General features: G+C 41.4%; 2 protein-coding genes across 4 annotated transcripts in view; one reads left to right on the top strand and one right to left on the bottom strand.

Moving 5' to 3' along the window:
- Window positions 1-13,146, top strand: part of CDKL1 (cyclin dependent kinase like 1) — a 51,276-nt gene extending 38,130 nt beyond the window's left edge. For 2 of the 3 annotated variants that reach the window (XM_081160183.1, XM_081160185.1), the window contains 4 exons: window positions 1,020-1,102; window positions 4,345-4,401; window positions 9,112-9,267; window positions 10,904-13,124. In XM_081160183.1, the coding sequence (XP_081016309.1) occupies window positions 1,020-1,102; window positions 4,345-4,401; window positions 9,112-9,267; window positions 10,904-11,011 (404 nt within the window). In that variant the 3' untranslated portion in view covers window positions 11,012-13,124. Of the gene's footprint in view, window positions 1-1,019; window positions 1,103-4,344; window positions 4,402-9,111; window positions 9,268-10,903 lie in introns of all 3 variants that reach the window. The other variant, XM_081160184.1, reaches the window with a different exon arrangement.
- Window positions 13,128-23,078, bottom strand: DMAC2L (distal membrane arm assembly component 2 like; the record flags this gene model as incomplete). The annotated part of the gene is given in 6 exon segments (XM_081160208.1): window positions 13,128-14,260; window positions 15,155-15,326; window positions 15,899-16,107; window positions 17,455-17,566; window positions 22,948-22,981; window positions 22,983-23,078. Coding segments are annotated over 6 exon segments (756 nt in total). The 3' UTR covers window positions 13,128-14,127.
- Window positions 23,079-23,091: the final 13 nt, after the last annotated feature.

The following is a 23,091-nucleotide window of genomic DNA, read 5'->3' as shown; positions in this document are numbered from 1 at the left end:
CATATTTTGGCTGCTCATCCAAAATAGCGGTTGGACAGCAGCTTTTGGATTTGAGTGAGAGGTAAAGTTCCAAACCAAATTGGTAAAATTAGACAACTTGACACCCTGGGGTAGGAACTCCAGCACAGTTCAATAGCAGCATTTCTGGGTCCTGGTTTGGAGGGGTTTTGTCCACTCTGCTCTGGGAAGTGGGCCTGGGTGTGCCTCAGGCATGCCCTTTCTGAGCATCTCCTTGTGTTCTCTGAACAAAATTCCTCTTCGAGTGTACTATCCTCAGAATTTTATGTGAGGGTGATTTCAGCTGATTTGGCTGAAATGTGGGCAGAGTGAGCCTCACACAATCCCCAGAATATAGAAATGCTCCTTTTGTTTCATTGCTTCACATCATAAGTGCTTCTAAACAGTAGAGAAAATGGGATTTTCAGGTGATAGCTACTTGGTGAAACAAGGAAAGTTGGTTCCAGTTTAGAAATGTATTCTTTTTGGCTCCATCTTCCATTGTTCCCCTCCTTTTCTTCCTCCCTTCCTTTCTCCCTTCCTTCCTTCCCTTTTTATTCCCTCCCTTCCTTCCTCAAATATTTATTGAGTGCTCGCTGTGTGTCAGGCACTGTTCTGTTGGGCTAATACACTTTTGTCTTAACCCATTAGGATTCAGTTAACATGATTTTGATTTATCGTTGTTGCACTTTTGCTGTTTAAAAAGGGGGATGTTCTTTGATTTGTGTGTGTGCTTCTGAGTTGTTTGGTTTGGAGTCCTTGAATACACTCTGAGCCTTGAGGGGCAAGAGCCTTGGAGCCTTCCGTTTCTGTGCACTCCTCCTTCGTGCCTAACAGAGCTTGGCACTTGGCTCCCTGCAGGCCTCAGTACAGGCTGTCGAGGCTGCCTCAAGGCCTCTCCCCGAGTGGGATTGTGCACTGCAGCCTCGGTAGGTGTAGGCAGACAGGCACAGCACCAGCGATGGAAATCACAGGTCAGTGCTTGCTCACCCAGCTCATTTTACCTTCCTTTTTCTCCAAAGGAGATCTCATTCCTAGGCACCAGCAAGTATTTAGCACCAATCAGTACTTCAGTGGGGTGAAAATCCCAGACCCTGAAGATATGGTGAGTGACCCATTTTGGAAAGAATTCTGCATGTCAGGGCTGAGGTTACCAGGGTGTTTAAGTGGTGATCGTTGTGTTTCCATGGGGAGCTGCAGGCCAGCTAGTTTGGTCAGTTACTCACTTGCCCGAGCCCCATGGCCCAGTCTACCCTGGAAAGTCAGTCTAAGAGTAAAAAAAAAAATTGGGGCAGATTGGCTAGCAAGACCCTGGCCGTCAGTGCTAATGTAGAGGCTGCTGATAGCAGAGGTTAGCAAGCATGATGGACGGGAATGCAGAGTGCCTGCCCTAACCTCACCTTCTTTCATCATTTTCAGCCGTTGAAGCTAAATAGCTCAGAGCCAATCAACTTTTAGACAATGACTTATCCAGGAAAATCCAGCATTGACCAAATCCCCTACTCTACTATGCTCTTACTCCCAGGACCATGGGGAAAAAAGTAATGAACTTGCATGGCCAGCCTCACTCTGGTTCCTGTCCTCTATAGCTAATGTGGGGAACACACTCATTCTAAAAAAAAATGAAAAATTTAAAATGTGCATAGCCTCAGTCCACTTTCAAGAATTTATTCCAATGAAATCATTAGACAAAGACAAAGACATAGCATTCTTTAATAGAAATAATTTCCTTTAGTGTCCCATCAGTAGGGGATTAAATAACTTATGGTATATCCTTACAATAGAAATACCACATAGCCAGTAAAAATACATTTTTATGTATTCACCTGAAAATAAGTTCACAACATATTGCTAAATGAAAAAAATGGTTATAAAACAGTATATATAATTTGACATAATTTTAATAAGTAATACACAATACATATATTTATATATAAGTATAAAATAATAAGACAACCTTTGGAAAATCATGCAAAGCTTTTTACATTTGTGAAATAAATGACTGCAAGGATATATACAAAAATATTAACAGTGTATATCTCTCTGTGGTGGGGTAATTTTTTCTTTCTTTATGGCTTTTGAATATTTTTTATGTCTTTGTGAGTTTGAATATTTTTATGAGTTTGTATAATAATAAAAAACATTTCAGAGCACAATTAAGGTTTGTGAAATCCTGAGTTTCTACTGTTTAAGAAAGGTACTTTCAAACTAACCCTCCCATTGCTCAGTTTCCACATGGAAGTTCCATCAAGCTCCATTTGGGCTGTCTGTTCCCTCAGCCCCTTGGCTTATCTCACAGTGAAGGCATCCTCTCCCCGCTCCTGCAGCCACTAGCAAGAGGAAAAGTGGGTCATGCTGGGAGCACACTGGGACAGAGGCAGGAATGACACCTGGCATATGGGAGGTGACCCAAGTGGCTCCCTAGTGACCTGGACATTCCCAGTTCCACACTAAATATCCCTTAGGGATTTCCTGTTCCCTGGTCTACCCGTGAAGCCTCAGAAACAACCCAGGTTTTATAAATGTAAAAAGCTTCCCATGGATTCCCAGAGGTTGTCCTGCAGGGGATTTCCTGTTGACAGAAACACAGGAAGAGGGGATGTGCTGCTTTAACATCTGTGCCTGAGTCCCTCTGCCGGTCAGTAACCCTGCTGGAGAGGGACCTGCTTGCTTCTGGGCCCGGGAAAACTGGCTCAGCAGGCAGGATGGGCGCACTGTCCAGCCAGCCAGCCAGCCTCATCGCAGGCGTGTTGCTGAGACAGCAAAGCTCGGTGGCAGCGGTGTCAGATCAATCCCCAGCCGTGCTCAGGTTCAACACACAGAAATAGCAAGAGAAATACTTAAGCTAGCGATTTTCAACCTTTTTCATCTCATAACACACATAAGCTAATTACTAAAATTCTGCAGCACATCAAAAAATATATATTTTTTGCAAATCTGACCAAAAAAATAGGTGTAATTTTGATTGGTTCACACCGGGTGGCTATTGTTGTGTCGGATGCTATTTGTATTTTTTTAATCCTCCCCCGAGGATATTTTTTCCATTGCTTTTCAGAGAGAGCGGAAGAGAGAGAGAGAGAGAGATGTGAGAGAGACACACCAATTGGTTGCCCCCACAGCAGGCCCAGACCGGGGCCGAGGGTTAAGCCTGCAACCAAGGCACATGCCCCCTGGTCGGAATTGAACCCTGGACCCCTCAGTCCCCAGGCCGATGCTCCAACCACTGAGCCAGGCCTCTAGGGCTGTCCTTTCTACTTTTTTTTTTTTTTTTTAAACAATCTAAGGAAAGAGGTCAGTGCTCCTGACTGAATAGTCAGGTATCACATGTTTTCTGCTTTAAGTTTTTTTCTCCCTGTATATCATAGGGAATTCCAAAACCGAGGCTCTTGTCTCTTACTCTTATCAGTGATTGATAAGTGCGCACTTGGGAATTGGTGGCTGTTGGCCGGTTCCCTCTCCAGGGTAACACAGTGCTGGGCGCACCAGGGGTCGTGTTTCCTTCCCCGAGCCTGGCCAGCCGCTCCAGCCTCCTGCCCCCCGCTGCCACCTTTGTACACTCGGCACAGCTGTCATCTGTTTCACGCAGCTTGCTGGCTCTCATTTTCTCAGCTCCCCTCTCTGGTTAGCCTCTTTGTCAATAGTAGATCTCTTTAACTGGCCTGTCCATCTGTCTGACATTGGGCATTCCTCCCACTTTATCCTGTTTGTTATTTCTCATTGACTCCAGCATGTGACTGGAGTAAAATAGTCTTATGTGGCCAAAGAGTTTGATGAATATCTGCTTGGGAGACACTTTAAACAGCAGGGCGGTTAGGGAAACAGCAGGCTCTTGCAGGAGGAGACAACAGTGTTTATTTCAGAAAACCAAGAAACATCTGTTTACCTGGGTAACAAAAAAATCTATTTTGAAGCTCCATTTTTGTGAATGTCAATAAATGCAATAATTGGGCCCCTTTATATAAAAGCCAAAATCATTGTGAAAAATTATTCTGAGGCAAAGCAAGTTATATAGATTAAGGCTGAAAAAAAGGAAATAACAATTGCTCGACAGTTTTTTTTTTTCTTTCACTAGTCTTGTTTCCTCATAATTTGCTACCTGTATCAGTTCTTCAGGAAGTGAAAGGAGTGGTTAGGAAGAAAATTTGGAAAGCAGTTTGGAGGTGGGGAGAGGAGAGAAAGAGCTTGTGAAATAGGCATAGGGAGGTTGTGGCAGGTGACAGGTTTGGTGGGTGGAGAGTGGAGGAGGCCAGGAAGGTGCTTCTCTCACTCAAAAGAAATGCAATCTGAAATAACCTCATATTTGAATGCATGCTGTAAATAAAACCTCCCTTTTCTTTTTTTAAACAGGAACCACTTGAATTAAAATTTCCAAACATCTCTTATCCTGCCCTGGGGCTCTTGAAGGTAAAATCATGGCTTCCAGCTGACCAGGAAGCACACAGCAGCTGTTGTCATTGAGCAACCCACAGACTGAAAAGTGTTCCTTTTAGAATTCTTCCCCTTTGAAAAGTATAAATATTTTCAGTTTTTAAAATGGGTTATATTCTATTATAGTACAAACATCTGTAAGTGTTTTTCACTTTAGAGAATTTTTTTATTGATTTTTTTTGGGGGGGTGGAGAGAAACATCTATGTGAGAGGAAACATAAGTTGGCTGCCTCCTGCGCGCCCCCTAGTGGGGATCGAGCCTGCAACCCCGCCATGTGCGCTGACCAGGAATCGAACCAGCAGCCTTTCAGTACACAGGGTGACACCAGCCAGCTGAGCCACACTGGCTGGGGCATGTTTTTCACTTTAAATAAACATAACATTGTATTTGACTTATAAATTTACACAAAATAGAAATTGCAGAGAAGTGGTGTTTGTTTTAAAAAAGGATCCTTTTCTTCAAAAAATGTTTAGCCATAGGATCCTTTTAAAGAGCCAACTTCCTAGCGTACTTGAAGTAGATTTTGATTTTAAAACTTTATATACTTACATATTTTCAGAAATATATAGGTTTTATGTAAACGAGGTACCAATTAAAATATTTGCAAGTTACTATCAATGTCCCACCCATTTCAAAAAGTATTTAATACCTTTACTGATGCATTTATAATGTAATTTAAAAAGTGACACAGTTCCTTGGGATATAGGGTCATGAGATTTAATCTATCCAGTTGTTATAGGTGGTGGGAACAGCACTGGGTGTTAGTCCAGTGGGGTCAGACCGGGCTTGGGTTCAGCAACCTTGGTACTATGTCTCTGTTTTCCTATTCTGCTTGTCCTGGCTCACTGGCCTGTCTCACTTACACAGTTTCCTTTTAACATTTCTCTTTTACAAACTTCTATAACTTTCACAAATCTTTTTTACCTATTGAGAAATAACCAGCTTTAGAACTCACTTTCTTTTTCCTTTAAAATATCTTTCCATATCTTGTACCTTCTATTACCAAAACCATATAATTTTTTTCTAATTAATTAAAATTCTTAACTCTTAAAAACTTTTGATTTTTAGTGACCACTATAAAGTTAACAATTAGCATTCTTTAGATTGACTTTTATGACATTTTAAACACACCCTCAGTTTTAAGAAACACCTTCAACAAAGCACAAGACATTAATTACATCAACATCGCCAAATCCACTTTGTAGGCTTTCCCCAATAAAAAGCCAAAAGCAGATGAACCCAAGACTTGTCTAGCAATCAGTGATTCAGTGTTTCATGTTATTTCAAAATATCTAGATATTCAAAAACTTTAATTAAAAATTCACAAATTTAAAAAGGAATACACAGTTGAAATAAATTACATTGATTTACTTCAATGGCTAAGACTTTTTCCCTTCATTAAGGGTTACTTCCCAGAAACTTGCATTTTAAAAGGTGACCTAGATAAGAGCTTTTGACCAGGTGTTTGCGTTTCAAAGGTCCTAGGACTTTGGTTTCATAAAGCCAATCATCTATAAGCATTTTGAGGGAAGGGGGGGGGTGTGCGTTGGGAAGGTAAAAGGATTTAGTGGACTTTGATATTCTGGAGCCACACCTCTGGCCCTGTAAAGACTTTATTTGTAAAACAAGGACAGTCATTTTTAATTCCTCAAGGATTGGCAAATGTTGGCAAAGGACTAACGAATTCATTCATCCTTTCTTTGGAATGTTTCTTTCCATCCGGGTGTGTTTTTACAGGTAGCCGAGGGTCGTTTCTGAGAGCTTGCATATATGGAAAAGACATTGATGTAAGGAGGCCTCATCCTCCTTCCACTTCCCTTGGAAATGGCAAAACAGGTCTAACTGAGGATAGTATTAAACTTCATGGTGCCATTAACTGGCCAGACCTCTCCATTGCCCACTTTATAGTGGGGCCAGGCTATGTTGCAAAAGAAGTTTGAGGGACCTGGTCAAGTTTCACTCAAAGGGGTATCTCGAAACACTGTGGACTGGTTTTCCATCTACAGAGACAGATAAATTCCCAGCCGAGCGTTAGAGGTGTCCCTGCTAGTCTCTGGGCTGTCCTGGGTCGTTGTCCTGTGGTCTGAGTACCACAGTATCACGGGTTCCCTCTCACCCTGGAAATACCCAGGGTGTGGAAATGCCCGTGCCCTGACAGCAGGCTTACCAGCGGTCCTCGTGATGGCCAGTCATGGGGAAGATGGACTCCACTCCACAGGGATATCCTGCCATCTGGGTGCCACCCAGACGTAGTTTTACCCTGTGTCCTGAGGGCAGACTTACCAGCGGTTGCAGCGATGGCTGGGCACTGTAACGATGGACTCACTCCGCTCAGACAGGTGGCCTCCGCTGTACACGAAACCAGTCCCAAGCAAGGCGTCCCTGCCGTCTGCCTCCAGACTTAGCCAGCCATCGGAGGTCCCCCTGTGGTATCTCTTCTTACAAGGGGTACCTAGAAAACTGGTCCCACAAGTCTCGTCTTTGGTACTTGGGCTGTGTTGCCCTTCCTTTCATGTTCCCAAAAGCACTGGTCCTTTAAGAGGCCTGGGAGAGAGAGCAGCAGCCACCTCTCGAAGGGAAGGGAGAGCCCCTGTTAAGTTATCCCTGAGGCTCTCATAGAAGTTGGTCTCAGGGACCAGAGAAGATTCCTAGTGACCTATGCATGTTAGCTGGCCAGAGATGGAGACACCACCTCGGGCCCTGAGTACAAATCCTCTTGGCCTTCTCTAGGAAGATTAGAAAATGCCAGGTGTCCCTTATTTTCCATCCACATGAGTTTAGGCTCTCATTTATCCAGCAAAAGTCTCTGTTCAGACCCTCATAAAGCAATTCCAATTGAAAAGCCAAAGTTAAAAGGCAGCCATCTGTTTTTCTTTTCCTGTCCTTGGTTATTTGGACCCTTATCTATAGTCTAGGGTCTCTCCCCACTTAACCCTTAGCTCCACCTTGAGAATTTCAAAAAGGTCAAATTCAGCCAGCCTGAATTTAACTCGACACAAAGGAAGGAAGAGAAAGGGAAGAAAAGAACTTCCTTCCAGCCAAAGGGCGAGGATCTTTCCCTCTCTCTCTCCATTGGAACGAGTAACCTGACCCGGGAAAGCGGAGGGGAAGGGCCTCATGTGATTTTACAGTGTTCCTGGGTGCGTGGGCTTTGCCTTGCAGTTGGCGGGTGCCTAGTGCAAACTTCTCCAGCCCATGACCCGTCACTGGCGTCTTCTAGCGGCTAGTGCCCTAACGGCTTTTAAATGCTGGACCTGTGCCCACACAGTGCGGCAATCTGCGGGGGGGGGGGGGGGGGGGGGAGGAGACAAAGAAAGAACCAGAGAGACAACCCCAAGGCCAGAGGACAAGATGCAGGGAGGAAAGAGATCACAGTTATGTCCTTCAAGCTGGTCCTGAGGTCAGCTGTGGCTGGTTTTGTTGCTCTTCTGGGCCTGGAGCTGAAACACAACTGAGGCCTAGGATGTTATCTCTAGGGAGGGAAGGTCAGGGGGTCCAAACCGCTTGACCGATATGCTAGAGGAGGAAAGGCCACCCTGGGGGCGAGGTCCCACCCTATAATTGTCCTTGGCTAGGCACCTGGGCTTTCCATCCTCGTGACCTTCTGTACTTCACCCATCATCCTTGCTCTGCTCATGTCTGTCTAACTGACTATCATACAATTATGAGCCTACGGCCTACTTACTGGCAAAGCAAATAATTAAGAATGATGTAAGCATCGACCTAGGATGTAGGAGATCATGGTTCGGTCAGGGCACATGCCTGGGTTGCAGGCTTGATCCCCAGTTGGGGGGGTGCAGGAGGCAGCTGATCAATGACTCTCATCATTGATGTTTCTCTCTCTCCCTTCCTCTCTCTGAAATCAATATATTAAAAAGAAAAAAAAAGAATGGTGTAATGTAAAGGGGTGTATATTATACCTCCTTCCATGCAGACACGTGCTTGTAATGCATAGACTATTTCTGAAAGAATATACAAAAATAGCCCAGCTGGGCGTGGCTCAGCAGTTGAGCATCAGCCTAGGATCCATGAGATCGAGGTTCGATTCCCAGTCAGGGCACGTGCCCAGGTTGCAGGCTGGATCCCCAGTCAGGGGCGTGCAGGAGGCAGCTAGTCAATGACTCTCTCATCATTGATGTTTCTCTCTCTCTCTCTTCTTCTCTCTGAAACCAATAATGACATATTAAAAAAAAAAAGACTATACAAAAATAAATCTGATTTTAGAAGGGGGAATGGAAGAACTAGAGTGGTAGAGAGGCTTTGCTGAATCTTGTAGGCATTTTATTTTTACCATATGTAGGTATTGTTTGTTAAATAGATTTAAAAAAAAACAAAAACACCTAGTTTTTACAAAGTATATGGAAGGGACCAAACAAGCTAAGTGGACACTGAGATGAACTGTATCCCCCTCTCTCAGGGCAGAGCACCAACTGCCTCAAGAAGAGAATAAAGTGGTGAAAATTATTTTTTGTTACTATTTCTAGAAACTATTATGTGGTTACCCATTTAGGAATGATCATGGAAGGAACTAAAATCATGATTGTTTTTTTCTCTCTACCCTCCCCCCACCTCTTGTTACCAACCAATTAAACTGTAAGTTTAATCTTATAAAGAAGAAAAAAATGATATTAATAAGTTAGTATTATTTTTCAAGAGTAAGAAGATGGAATCTTCTCTTCTTCTAGGGCTGTCTTCACATGAATCCTGCTGAGAGACTGACGTGTGAACAGCTGTTGCAGCACCCATATTTTGACAGCATCAGAGAAATAGGGGATTTGGCAAAAGATCACGACAAACCAACAAAGAAGACTCTGAGACAGAACCGAAAGCACCTTCCTGGGGTAAAAATGGGGCACTGCTTTACAAAAGCATCCAAGGTTGCAGCTGCAAATGACCTCATACCTGCCACCTGGTTAAAGAGTCTGAACCTATATTTGGGGTGGGAATTGTTGCTTGCAGCTCCAGCACCTCCTTCCAGCCCCAGGACACTGGTCGCATGATTTACCAACTAGGGCCCCAGAGGCAGCAGCCTCCTAAGGTCCCTTCTCCCTGACTCCTATAGGTGTCCTTGCCCTGCAGTTCCCAGCTGCCACGCGGGCCAGGGTTTGGGGCATGCATGAGCACAGGTTTCAGCCAGGTGCCTGGGTGTGAGTCTAGCTGAGCATGCCTCTTGTGCTTTGGAAAATGAAACCAGATTTATCCCAGGCAGCTCTCTGTCATCTTGTTTACCTTCAGTATTAATTGACATTCCAGGCTTATCCCCAAAAGGAACTGTTTTCCATCCTGGTCCTTTGTCAGAGTTGGCTCAGGCAAATGCAGTGATGAGTGCCTTCAGTGTCAGCAGCAGAACAGTACATGGAACCAAAGAATAGCACCCAAACTGTACACTGGGAGCCTGTGCAGAATCATAATTGGTGTAAACTGGCAGAGTGGCCTTACATTAAGTGTCTTGTCATAAGCTGAAAGCTGTAATAATTTAGAATGGACTGTAGTTGGAACCACAACTAAGATGAGCTGGCTGCCCCTGGTAACTGGAACTGTCTAGATACTCCTTAAGCTATATGATCTTGCCTTAAACTTTCCTTTTGCAGCCTCCACCGCATAGCACACTGAGCGGTGTCTGGTGGTGTGCGTGAGGCTTGGAGGAGGGAAGAGGGTGTACAGGCCATTAGGAACAGGTACTGCATGAACTCCAGGGCCCTGAGATAGACCAGAGTTGCACTATTCAGAATGCTTTTATTCCCTATCATATGTGATCCAGGTAGCAAAACAGGCTGGTAATAGACTTTCTCCCCAGAGTTACCCCTTATCTTGCTGTTTCTTTGTGTTCCAAGAGTAAAAGGTCTTGGTGGAAATATTTTTACTTGAAACAATATGGGAATCCCACTAATTTGTGTATTGCTTGTAAGTACTGAAGGGCTCAACTGTTTTATTTAAAAGTAATAAAAAGTACCTGCTTTTTAGATATCTAAGGCCATATAGTACAATACAAAAAATATATGTGTGCTCTTACTTTCACTTGACATTTACAATAAATTCAAACATTTTTTGGCAGCATGAAGGGAGTTTAGTCTTTTTAACTAAGGAGTAAGTGGGCAAATCGCCGAAGTGCTCCAGGCATCAGTTTTCTTTGCTATAACACAAGGCATTGGCTTAAATGATCCCTAAGGTCCTGTGAATATATGCTTGGTCCTGTGCATATATGCTTTTTTCCAATGTTAACATGTAGATTTTTCGTTTTTTGTATTTCCTAAATTTTCTTTAGTGGGCATGTTTTTCTTTTTAATATGAAATAAACCTCTAAAAGGAAAAGTAGAGACCAAATTTAAACATTTCGTCCTTTCTCAAGTTCTGGATTCTCTGCAGAGAAAGTATTTCTGTGCTGAAAATTGTACTTATTTACCTCTTTTGTGATGCGTTATCAATAGTGAAAAAAGTGCATGGCATCGAACCTAATTCTGCGTTTTGTATTTTCAGTTGCAGTACCTACCTCAGCTGACTAGCAGCAGCATCCTTCCAGCATTGGATAGTAAGAGGTACTATTATAATACCAAGAAACTGAACTACCATTTCCCAAACATTTAAGGGCTTAGAGATTGATGATAAGAAAAGAACTGATCATAACTCCAAGAAAATAAAACATACATTTGATTGAAAACCATCACAATTTTGAGAAAACATAAGTAACTAACTGGGGGAGACCGCTTGTCAAGATCTGAAGGGAAATTCCAGAAGCAGTCTTCCATGCTCGATGATGGTATCCAGAACAAAAAGGAAAAACTCGTTTGGATTTCCACTTGTGTTTTTGTATCTAAGTAGCTGAACTTACGGACAGATATATAAATGGTATCCACTGCCCATTCCTCTGGCAAAATTAGACAAGTAAAAGAGATTTATGCCTCAATTTACCATATGCAACAAGTTAAAAATGGATTACAAAACACCCATATGTATTTCCTTGGATCTCTGTTGCCTTGAGTCTTATCTCCTACCTTTTCAGATTGTTTCAACATCATATTTAAGGCGAGTTTTAGTTCTTGAAATCAAAATATTTAAAATTCCATTTCATGCTTGCTCTATCTCTTGGTTTTTACATTTTAAAACATTTTTTGGAATATTTAAGTTGTTCAAAATATTTAAAATCATGGATTATTGTAAAAAGACTTAGATGCTTATATACTTAATGATATGTTTATAGACATTTCTCACATATACTTTTGTCTTTACCTTTAGTAAAGGCTGCATCTTAGTCACTTTTTCAGGCAAGATAGATTTACTGTACTCCATCTACATTTGTTCACTCAATTCTCCTTGCGAACAATGGCATGAAGATTGGCAGCTGACCAAAGTGATCAAGGGTAGAACAAAACTTACAGGCTTAGCAGGAACTGAGCGTGCCAGCCTAAAAGTATTTAGAACTTCATTCTCTCCAGCTCAGCCTCAGACTTCGAGACAGATCTACAGGCAGGACTGTAGTGATCTGGGTTTTGGAAGAAATTGCTTGTGAGCTTTTACTTGGGTCATGAAAGACATTAGGTTGTAAACTGATGTTTTCCCTGAAATATCATGTGTGTGTGTTGGGAGGGGGGCAAAAGTTGTTCATATGGAAAGTAATACAATAATAAGTCATAATATAAGAATAAACTGAGTTTCCCGTACTCATAACTGTAAACCTACTTTTGCCCCACCCTGTATATGTGTTTGTGTATACTGTGCTAACAATTAATAATAAAAATGTAGTCCAAAATGATATTATTGAGGATTCCTAGCTTTGCAGTGATACTTAAATGATGACATAGTTAGCTTTGATTTGGCCTGTTGCTCCTATGCAAACAGCCTTTTCATCCCTGCCACCAGGACACAAGGGCGATGTAAAGGTCATGTCTGTTTCTTATAACTCAAAGCCATTTTTGGTTGATGTGCTGCTACTATTTTCTAGCAGTTCTCAGCCACGGTTTTGGAAAGTTGTATTTTACTGTATCTTTGGAACATTTCTTCTGGACCCTGTTTACTGCTATGTTAATTTTGTTCATGAGAGCATTCGACCTTATCCACATACAGCTAAGTAATCCGTCAAATTCTGGTAACTGTTCAATCATTTTGGTTACCCCAGCTAGTTTAATGATATCCAAAGTCTTCCTGATGTATGTAGCTTCTTGCATAGAGCTGATAGTAAACTGACTACTAATCCCAGTATTATCTAATTCTTGTTATGTAGTCTTGATTCAAATGACAAAGGAGGATATCCAGCTTCTGTAAATAGTTTACATTTTGTGTTTTTCTTCTTTTCCTTAACCCAAAACAATGCACTTGACAAGGCAGATGACTATAACTGCCTAATTCATCTAATAGTTTTACAGAAAAGCATTCAGAATAGAAAAATAGCTCCAGGCTAAACTGTGGTGAATCAGTTGCCTCATTACACAGTAATCAAACTTGGGACAAAAGTGCTTATTTTTTCTAATGAGTTCTATGAAATGTACGCTTAATCATATTTACAGTTCTTTCTTCACATGGGATCATCACTGTTTCGCATGAGACTGTTCTATATCATCTTTTTAAAAAATGTACTATTTTCTGATTTTTTTAAAACCACAGTGGCAATTATATTAGTAAGCAGTATATCATTTATGGTATGTGTTATTTACCTAAACTGGTTTCTAAATCTAAATACAATTAAAATTGATTTTTCTACCTGAATGCTGTATCATAGAAAGTGTTTATTTTGCAATTATTTCCAAAGTTATATTCAAACAAAATGTATAGAAATCCACAAACAAGTTGGCATATAACTAACAATAATTGAATCAGGGCCACTTCAAGCAGGTAAAAATATATGTTTTTATCTATTTAATGATATTCTTTATCACTGTTTTCTAGATATAAAATGAATTTTGTGCTTATACTTCTTCATGATGTCTCTTGAGCTCACAGGAAATAGTATCCAACATATATGGGAGAATAAAAATCAGTTTCTAATTGGCATGTTAAAATTTTCTGTTTAAAGCAATTTTTTAATTTAGGCAAAAAGTGCTGGTCTTCATGACTGTTTCCTCTGTTATACTGCAATCAGCACAACTATTTGAATTCAACCAAGTATTTACACCTACTTTTAATAAAACACCAGACTAAGTTTAGCAAATAGACAAATTAGCCAGAAAATACTCATTCAGAGAAAGGGTGTATGTTGTAAAAAACACAGGAATGCAGGATCATGAGACAGGCATACAAATCCTGGGAGGCAACGTGAATGCCCCAACAATCACTGACTAGACGTAATTGACCTCATCAATTAATCTGAAATTTATCTTTCAATTTTTCATAATTGTACATTTATAGTAACATGCTTCAATAACTTTAAAGTAAAATGCAACATAAATTACTGTTAAAATACAATAAAGGATATGTGTTGCACATTTAAATCACTTTAAAGAACTCTAAGTATCTACATCAAGAGATATGTATATAGATATCTATATAAAATGAGGAGAGTATTATAATTAAAATGTCACCTGGTTTGCATCACTGCCAGTTTAGTGATTTTAGTAAGTCTCGTCTGAATATCTATTTTCTACATGATGGATTTTCTGCTTTTAAAAGATCATGATATGATATCCTTATAGTTCTATTGATGATTACATACTACTTGTTGCTGTTTAGGATCAACAATTTTAAACGACACTTTATATTGAACACAGCACTTATTCATTATCACTGTTTCGCTTCAAGTCCAATTTCAGCTCCAGAGCAGGCAGCAATGCCTTAAAGACCTGGACAAGGTGCGCTTGATCTCTTACTCCAGGAAGGTCGCACAACAACAAATACTTGAGGTTTCTGCACAAAGAGAAAGAAAAGAAGCTACTTCAGTTTGGCCTTCACTCTTACAGCATTGAAACTAACCTCAACTTACCGATTTTTAGAAAAAAAATTACACACAGAATGTGTACATAGTTCCGAATTACATCGATAATTCTAGCTGAATCTTTCCAAATACTATATGTATATTACGGCATATGACACTTTTGCATGAGAGAGAGAAAATATGAGCCTTAATCTAGAAAGGGAAATAAATTACGAAAGTTCTTAAAGGAACTCAAGATGAAGCCTTAAGCCTCAACTAATGTAAGAAACAATCAATCTAGTATTTTTGGTTCTAATGTTTAAAATTTCTCCAGCTTCCTGTATAGGTTATTGGCAGAACGTGGTGGAAATTAATTTAAACGATGGAGAGGAAGCATGATAGCTAATGTTTATTGAGAGCTTACTGTAGCAAGCACCATGCTAGGTGCTTTAGGTAGATTTAATTTTTTAAAAAGATGCCCCCTAAAAAATGCAATAAAACCATAATGTATTAAGGTTGATAATTTCAACTGTTTTAAAGTATTACAGATGAAAGTAAAGTCATTTTCTTCCCTTTTTTAAAAAATATATCTTTATTGATTTCGGGGGGGGGACATCAATGATGAGAGAGTCATTGGTCGGCTGCCTCCTGCACACCCCCCACTGGGGATCAAGCCCGCAACCTGGGCATGTGCCCTGACTGGGAATCGAACTATGATCTTCTGGATCCTAGGTCAATGCTCAACCTCTGAGCCATGCCTGGCCAGGCTAAAGTCATTTTCTTATATTTTTCAGAATTAAAACAAGATACCACCCCTCAACAGTTTTAAATTCTGATTTTTCACTTTAACATCATTATGAAGTTTCCACTTTGGCACTACCACCTACCTTAAATGATGCAAAGCAATGATGCCTTTGTCTGTGACATTCCCACATGAAATTATTTCCATTTCCAACAAGCTTTTTTGTAAATTTTCAAGTTGACTAATTCTCTCCAAACAGTCATCCTCAATATAATGACACTTGCATAGCCTTATTTTTTCAACATACTGTAGGCCCTCTGGGGGAAAAAGTGCAGTTTAAGAATCTGCTTTAGCATTAAAATAACCAACTATCCTAGTTTTCCCAGGACGGTTCGGATTTTAGGATTGAAAGTCCTATCTCCTGGGAAACCTCTCAGTCCCAGGAAAACAGGAACGATTAATCATCTTATTAACCATACAAGCTATTCACTATACAGGTTGTGCTCATAGGACCATTTTGCAGTCAGACATACATGCATTGGAGGAAAGAAATGTCCACCCAAGCAGAAGAATATGTGGATATAATTATTCCTATATCACTGAGGATTTCTCAATGACAAAAGTTTGACAAAGACAGTTTGACAAACAGGCTTCAATTTTAAGTAAATAAACCACAGAATAAAATCATGTAGAGACAAGCTTACTAAGGGGAGAAAGGAGAGGAAGGAGTTTGTAACCTCTAATTAAAAAAAAAAAGTAGGAATAAACAAACTGGATTAAACTGAAAAGGCAAAAAGGACACATCTATGATTATAATATTTAACTGCAACAAAATGTCCCTCACTATAAATCACCTGCATTTTTCATAAGCAAATGATAGGGTAGTTACCCATGTGATCAAATCCAATGTTCATGATACAAGAGTCAGTGGCATCAATGGCCTGGATCTTGTATTTGTCCAGAGGGCCTGTTGGGAGGTTGTTGTAGTCCTTCTGCCACCTCTCCTGGCCATGGTAGCGTACCATGGCCCCACAGCGAAGCAACCACTCAGAGGCCGCCCTTTCGGGGCCAACCTCCCTGATGCGTTCATGGTCTACTCTGTTGGAAAAAGAACAAAAACAGCTTTTACTATAGTCATTAGCTTAACCGTATTCACCAACATAAACACAGAATAGCAACAACTTTTCCTTCCAAATGACTGAGAAAGACAAGTATATTAGTGAGCTCCATGTAAAAAAACATACGATAGCTCTACCTGCTACCTTTCCTGCTTTTATTTTTGTTTCCAAGTGTACTCTGTCAAAGTGTATTATTTTTATATGAGTTTATCAGGCAGACGTGAGTCTTCATTGATTCATAGGCAGCACAGTGCTTGACACTAGGAGGTACTCAATAACTATGTATCCAAAGAATGATACATTTGGTTATTGTTTTTATTAATGATAAAAGATTAAAGAGGGAATAATTTTGGATCTATGTTCAAATTAATCTTAAGTGATATTTATTAATTTCTATATGCCTTTTTCTCTAGTTAGTGGTGATAATGCTATATTAAGCAATGGGGTTAGTTTCACCAACTTAAAAATGAGGCTTCTAAGCATGCCAATCATTAACTTTTTAAAAACTTGAGTTCTACCCGGCCAGTGTTGCTCAGTGGTTGAGCATCGAACTATGATCCAGGAGATTGTGGTTCGATTCCCGGTCAGGGCATATGCCCCGGTTGCGGGCTTCACCCCCAGTAGGAGGTGTGTGCAGGAGGCAGCCGATCAATGACTCATCATTGATGTTTCTCTCTCTCTCTCTCTCCCCCTTCCTCTCTCTGAAATCAATAAAAAACAATATTTGAGTTCCCTTGATAGTATTCAAAAGGCTAACTACATCCCTTAAGAAGCCAAAAAAATAAGATATTCTAAAATTATAATTACTAAGCTTTTCTGATTATAAAAGCAGTACTCATTTTAGAAAATTTGAAAGGCATGGAAAAACCAAATAAAATAAAAATCACTGAAATCCTGCAACCCAGTCACGTTTATATTTTTAAATCTATATTTGGTCTTTATTCAGTGCTTGTGTATATATTTTATTTGTCTTTAAACAAAATGAGGCTAATACTGCACATACTGTACCAAAAAACCCCACTTGAAATACAAGAAATAACCAAATAGCTATTGGGAATTCATTTAACTTTAATAATCTCCACGTTTCTTCACTTTAATTAGAGTAACTTACTTTAAAAAAAAAAAAAAAAGTCTTTATTGATTTCATAGAGAGGGCTAGAAACATCAATGATGAGAGTCATTGATCAGCTGCCTCCTGCACGCCCCTGAATGGGGATCCAGCCCGCAACCTGGGCATGTGCCCTGACCGGGAATCGAACTGCAATCTCCTAGATCCTAGGTCAATGCTCAACCTCTGAGCCACGCCCGGCCAGGCAGAGTAACTTACTTATTAAACACTGCATTCAACCAGCCCCAGAAGTATCTCGAGTCACATGACCATGGGAGTTTCTTTAAGCCACACAACTGCCAGGAAATTTTTCCAAACAGCATCTTTTGATCTAGACACATAAAACAGTATTAATATTAGATCATCAGCTGGCAATCAGAGTCACATACGTATAGTCACTTCACAACTTGAAAGTCAATGCTCTTGTGCCAGTAAAGCTGATGATTCACTTGCCTCTCCATAGCTACTGAACAAGTCACTCCTGTCTCAGTTTCCCACTTTCTTTTACTGAAAAAAAACAAGCTCTATGGTTCCTTCCAGCCTTGACATTAAATTCCATTGTTCTACCCTCAACTGGTGTCTGCACTGTTGCCACCTGGTGTTCATTCAGGAAATGCACCTACAAATTTATTGAAACTAGCCCCACTCCCAATCTACATTTCCAGTATCAAAATGGAAAACTAAAACCACCTAGAGAGCAATGTGTCGAAGTCAACACACTTACATCCAGGAAGGAAAAGATGACATGGCAACAGATCTTCTTATGACAAGGCTGCAAATAGTGTCGCCAGAGCAGTGCAAAGAACTGTGGAAGGGCAGCTGGGAAAGACTGGGTAAGTAATTTCACCTCTCTGACCCTTGGCTTTCTCATTTGTAAAATGAGATGATGTGTTCAGATGATTTCCAGCTGTAAAAATGTATAACCACGAGTTTAGAAAGTGATTTTGGAATTGGGTCTCAATCTGATTTATGTCAACTCAAGTTTCTCTAGTAGTGTGCCAGGTATGAAGGGAAACAATGATAAATGAAACTCGGTCTCTGCCTTTGAGGAAATAACAAGTTAAGGCAGAGTGGAGTGAGCTAAAACAAGTTACTAAGTAGTTAAAATATAGAACCTGAGAAATACTTCAAAAGAGTAAAAATAACAACAGACCAGGATTTTAATAATCCAGGGGATTAGCTGAGGCAGGGACATTTAAGGCATGATGTACTTCAGTTTGGTTAGCATATGGGGGTAATGAGAAGAGGAGACAGACAATTTACACAGTCACATCAGAAAGGGTCTGGCATAACCAGCCAGGGAATTTGGACTGTCCTCTGCAGGTTTTAGCCCAGAGCACTGGCATTGTTAGAGATACGCTTCAGGAATATTACTCAGACAGCAACATCAAGATCAAGTACACCAGGACAGGACAGAAAAGACGGCTAACAAGGGTTTCAACTACATGTGGCCATGGGAAAGGGCCGAGTCGGGGGAGAACGGGAATGACATTACAGAATGGATTCCACATGACTCAGTAAATGAGATGTAGGGGCAAGGGCCAGAGAAACTGAAGATGACACTAAGTTTTGCTCCTGAGTCACTGGTCAGATAATGATGCCATTAAGAAATCAATGTGAGAGGACAGGGTTGTGGGTTTGGGTTTTTTTACTCCCCAGTTTTTCATATTCTAAATATGAAGTGTTGGCAGAACTACTAAGAGGAGATGACCAACAAATGATTAGAAACAGAGTCACAAAATGGTAGAGCTGGAAGAAACTCAAACCACCTCGACTAAACCTCTCATTTAGAGATGAGGAAACTGAAGCCCTGATATTAAGTAACTTGCTGACACCCTACATCCTTTCCAGAACAAGGTGGGGTTTTAATAAATGCACGTGTTTAAAAGGACTTGCCCAATGTTTCACGGCTAATTGGTGGCAGTGCTGAAACTTGAACCTAGTTCTGGCTGCTACCAGTCCAGGGCTCTTTCCTTAGTCATAGGATGGTTCTGCAACTCAGGGGGGAAAAGGGGACTGGAAAGAGGCCTGAGTGGGAACCACCTCAGAGCCGAGGAAGAGATTGAGATGTTGAGGTTGTGGACCAGTGAGAGAGGAGATCTGCGGACAGAACCTAGAATCACCTACCCTCTTCCTCCCCTGCCCACCATCACACTGCCTTCATTACTGCAAACTTTCCTGCCCCAACCCTGCTATCACTCTCACATTCTTAGACCTTTCCAGCTTTTTGTTAAAGCTCCCTCCATCTGTGCCCACCTCTAATAAGTCCGCTGGCTGCCAACCTCACTTATAAATCTGGGCTTTCCAGCTTCAACTCAGGCTGTGCCCTCTATTTGCCACCCCTCCCCGCCCACCCAATCCTGCCTGTGGAAATCTTACCCAACTTCAAGACCTTATTCGGATGCGATCTTCATCCACCCATCTATTCATGCGCTCAATAAATATTTATTGAATGTCTGCTATACCTAGTGCAAGAGATACAATGGAAAGATAGAAAAACCAAACAAAACAGGAGGCAAAGGCATGGTTGCCGTCCTCACAGGATGTACAGTCCAATGAAGGCGGCGGAAGACAGACAGATAACACGCAACATGGTGTCTTAGCGGCGGTGTGAGAAGGTTCTGTCAGAGCCTAAAGGAGTGAGGGAAGGCTTCACACTAGTTTTCTTTGGGGTGGCTCTTAAAGGGTGATGAAAAGTTTCCAGTTAGGCAGAAAAAGGAAGAGTATGCAGAGCAAAGGGAAGAGCAAAGGTCACATCTTTTTCATTTTCATTTTGCTTAGCACCTAGCATAGTGCCATACCCCTAATGCAAGAATTTAATAAATATTTGCTAATAGTCTTCAGTGATTGATATATTTCCATGGAGAAAAGTAAAACCAGAGAAACTCCTATTAAGCAGGTAAACTTGAATGGTCTGTGGAAACTGAAGTTCTTTTACTTGATTTATTTTGGCCCATCTTATAATTCAACTTAAAGAAAAGGCCAAATTTACTACTTTAGTTATGATCTCTAAAAATACTGGGTATTATGTTAAAATAATTTAAACATGAAAATCAAATTTTTATCTAGCAATAAAGGTAAAATAAATCGGTAGGTTTTTATATTCTCAACTGTGACTTTGCTAATTAAGTTGAGCAATTTCTGATTAATTCAAGCAGCTACGCCTGGGAATGCTTTCTATTGGGAAAGAGGAGACCTCTAGTGGTGAATTTGTGAATTTAACTCTAACGAATTAAAGGAAACCAGTTAAAACCAAGTTAAAAATAACCACCACTAAGTTACTGCTGTTGTAAATAATTCAGGAATTAAAATCATTTTAAAAAACAAACTTCTTATATCAGAACATGGCTTAGAGCCATAAATTTGTAACTGATGTTTCTAAAAGATGCAATTATGTTTGTGACTTAGAGAAGGCCAGACCTCTCAGCTGAGGGTAGTATCATGAACACAAATGCCTCTAGCCAAAGATACTACATGGTGTATAAATGTAAGGTGAGCTCTTGATTCGAAATTACTTAATTGAAACAAATTGTACAATCCTAGGGGAGAGGGTAAGCAGAAAAAAAATTATAAAAAGAGCATGGGTATTGGAGTTCTTTCTAAACTAAGAAGAAAGTGCTGAAAATCACAACAGTAAAAAAGTTACTATGGTCCATGAAAGTCTGATCACAGACCTCAAAAGGTTTAATTCTGTATTCAATCTAGTAACAAATCAACTACATCCTGTACAAACTAAAAAATAACCATCTCCACTACATACCTATCAGAATGATTACAGTAAAAAATAGTGACACCACCAAATGCTGGTGACCAGGAGAAACTGGATCACTTGAATATTGCTGGTGGGAATGTATAAAGGTACAGCCACTTTGGAAAAGCAATTTGGCAGTTTCTTACAAAGTTAAATGTGTGCTTATCATATGACCCAGCAACTGGACTCTTGGGCATTTATCCCAGAGAAACAAAAACAGGTTCACACACAAAAAAGCTATACACTAATGTTAACAGCAGCTTTATTAGAAAAATAGCTAAAAACTGGCAACAACTCTGATGTCCTTCAGTGGGTGAATGGTTAACCATACTGTGGGACCATGAAATACTCTCGGCAATAAGAAGAAATGAACCATCAGTACATGCAACAATTGAGATAGATCTCAAGGGATTGTGCTGAGTGAAAAAAGCCAATTCCCAAAAGTTACATTCTGTATAATTCTGTTTATATAAATTCTTGAAGTGACAAAAATTTTAGAAAGGGAGAACAGATGGGGAAGAGGTGCCCTGCTATAGGGCAGTGTGGTTATAAAAGGGCAACGGAGGGATTCTTGTGACCAAACTGTGCTGTTGCTTGACTGTGGTGGTGGATACAAGAACCTATACACGTGATAAAGACTATACAGAATTAAATACACACATAAATGTAAAAGCGGGGAAAACTAAATAAGATCCATGGACTGTGTCAATGTCAATTTCCTGGTTGTAATGTACTATAGTTTCGCAAGATGTTATCATTGAGGGAGACTGAGTAGATGGCGCACAGAATTTCTATTGTTTCTTACAACTGCATGGGAATCTACAATTATCTCGAAACTTTTTAAAATTTCAAAAATAACCATCTCTTTAAAAAAAAACTGTGATGGAACAAGCAGGTAACATTCTACATTGTTTTCACAAATAAAGCAAAATATGTACAACTACCCAGGAGGTAAAACCATTTGAGCATAATAAAAGCATTTACCGAGCACGTCACTGTGCTAACACTGAAGAACCTAGTTCACGAGGGCGAGGGCGGGGGGGTCTCTGAGGCCAAGAGGTGGAATGACTTCCCGAAGCCGCCTGACACCAAATCCAAACGGGCAAGTCAAGTCCTTCCAGCAGTGAAGTTGTATCATTCTATTTTTCGGTTCAGCTGTTCTGACCCTAAAACAATTTTAACTGCCATTAAGCACAGAGAACGGGTGTTAAACTGGCACGGTGATAACCACGTAATTTTAGAGTAGCCAGGTATTTTAGAGATTACATAGCCCACCTCCCTCATTTTACAGACAAGGAAACGGGGGAGATGTGACCTGTACAGGTGAGTCGGTGTTCCCAGGCCCCAACAGCATATTTAAAGCTGTATCTCGGCCCAGTATTAAAGATAAGGAAACAGATCCCTAAATGATGGCAGAGACCGAGCGGGATCCGGTTCATACAGACGATATTTACAGGACCGATAAATAACCGAATGAATGACCGCACCAGGAGCCCCACAAAAATAAGCCCAGAAGACCGCAGGCCGTCAGGAGTTGCGGTGACAAAGAGCCTCGGTCTGAAGCAAAGGCTAAGGCGGTCGGCGCGTCCCCTTCAGTGGGCACCCGGCTTGGCGGGGGCCGGGGTCGAGACCGCGTGTGCTCAGCAACCCGCCTCGAGCTGGCCGGGGCCGGGGCCGGGGCCGGGGCCGGGGCCGGGGCCGGGGCCGGGGCCGGGGCCGGGGCCGGGGCCGGGGCCGGGGCCGAGCGGGCGGAAGCGAGGCCGCTGGGCCGGCGCGAACGAGTTTTCACGGTAATCATCCCAGATTTTCTCCCACCGCCCCGAGTCCGCTGGACGGCGAAGGTCAGAGACGCGCGACTCGGCGGGACGGTTTTCCGTTAAGCCCAGCGAGGGGAGAAGGGAAAGGGCGAGTGTAACCACCACCCTAGTCCCGCCCCGCTCGGGCCTAGCTCCTCAACTCACGGCGTAGCAGGAAGGGAGCGAGCGAGCGTCCCGGGCGTGTACGGCAGCGCCGGCCTGCCCTTCGCCCTCCGCCGCGCGCGCCCATTGGCCACTGGCGCCGCTCCCACGTGGGGCGAAGGCGCGCGCCTCATTGGCCCCTGCGTA

Source organism: Miniopterus schreibersii (assembly GCF_964146895.1).
Source record: "Miniopterus schreibersii genome assembly, chromosome: 1".
In the NCBI taxonomy this organism is placed as follows: domain Eukaryota; kingdom Metazoa; phylum Chordata; class Mammalia; order Chiroptera; family Miniopteridae; genus Miniopterus; species Miniopterus schreibersii.
This window is presented reverse-complemented; position numbering and strand designations above follow the sequence as displayed.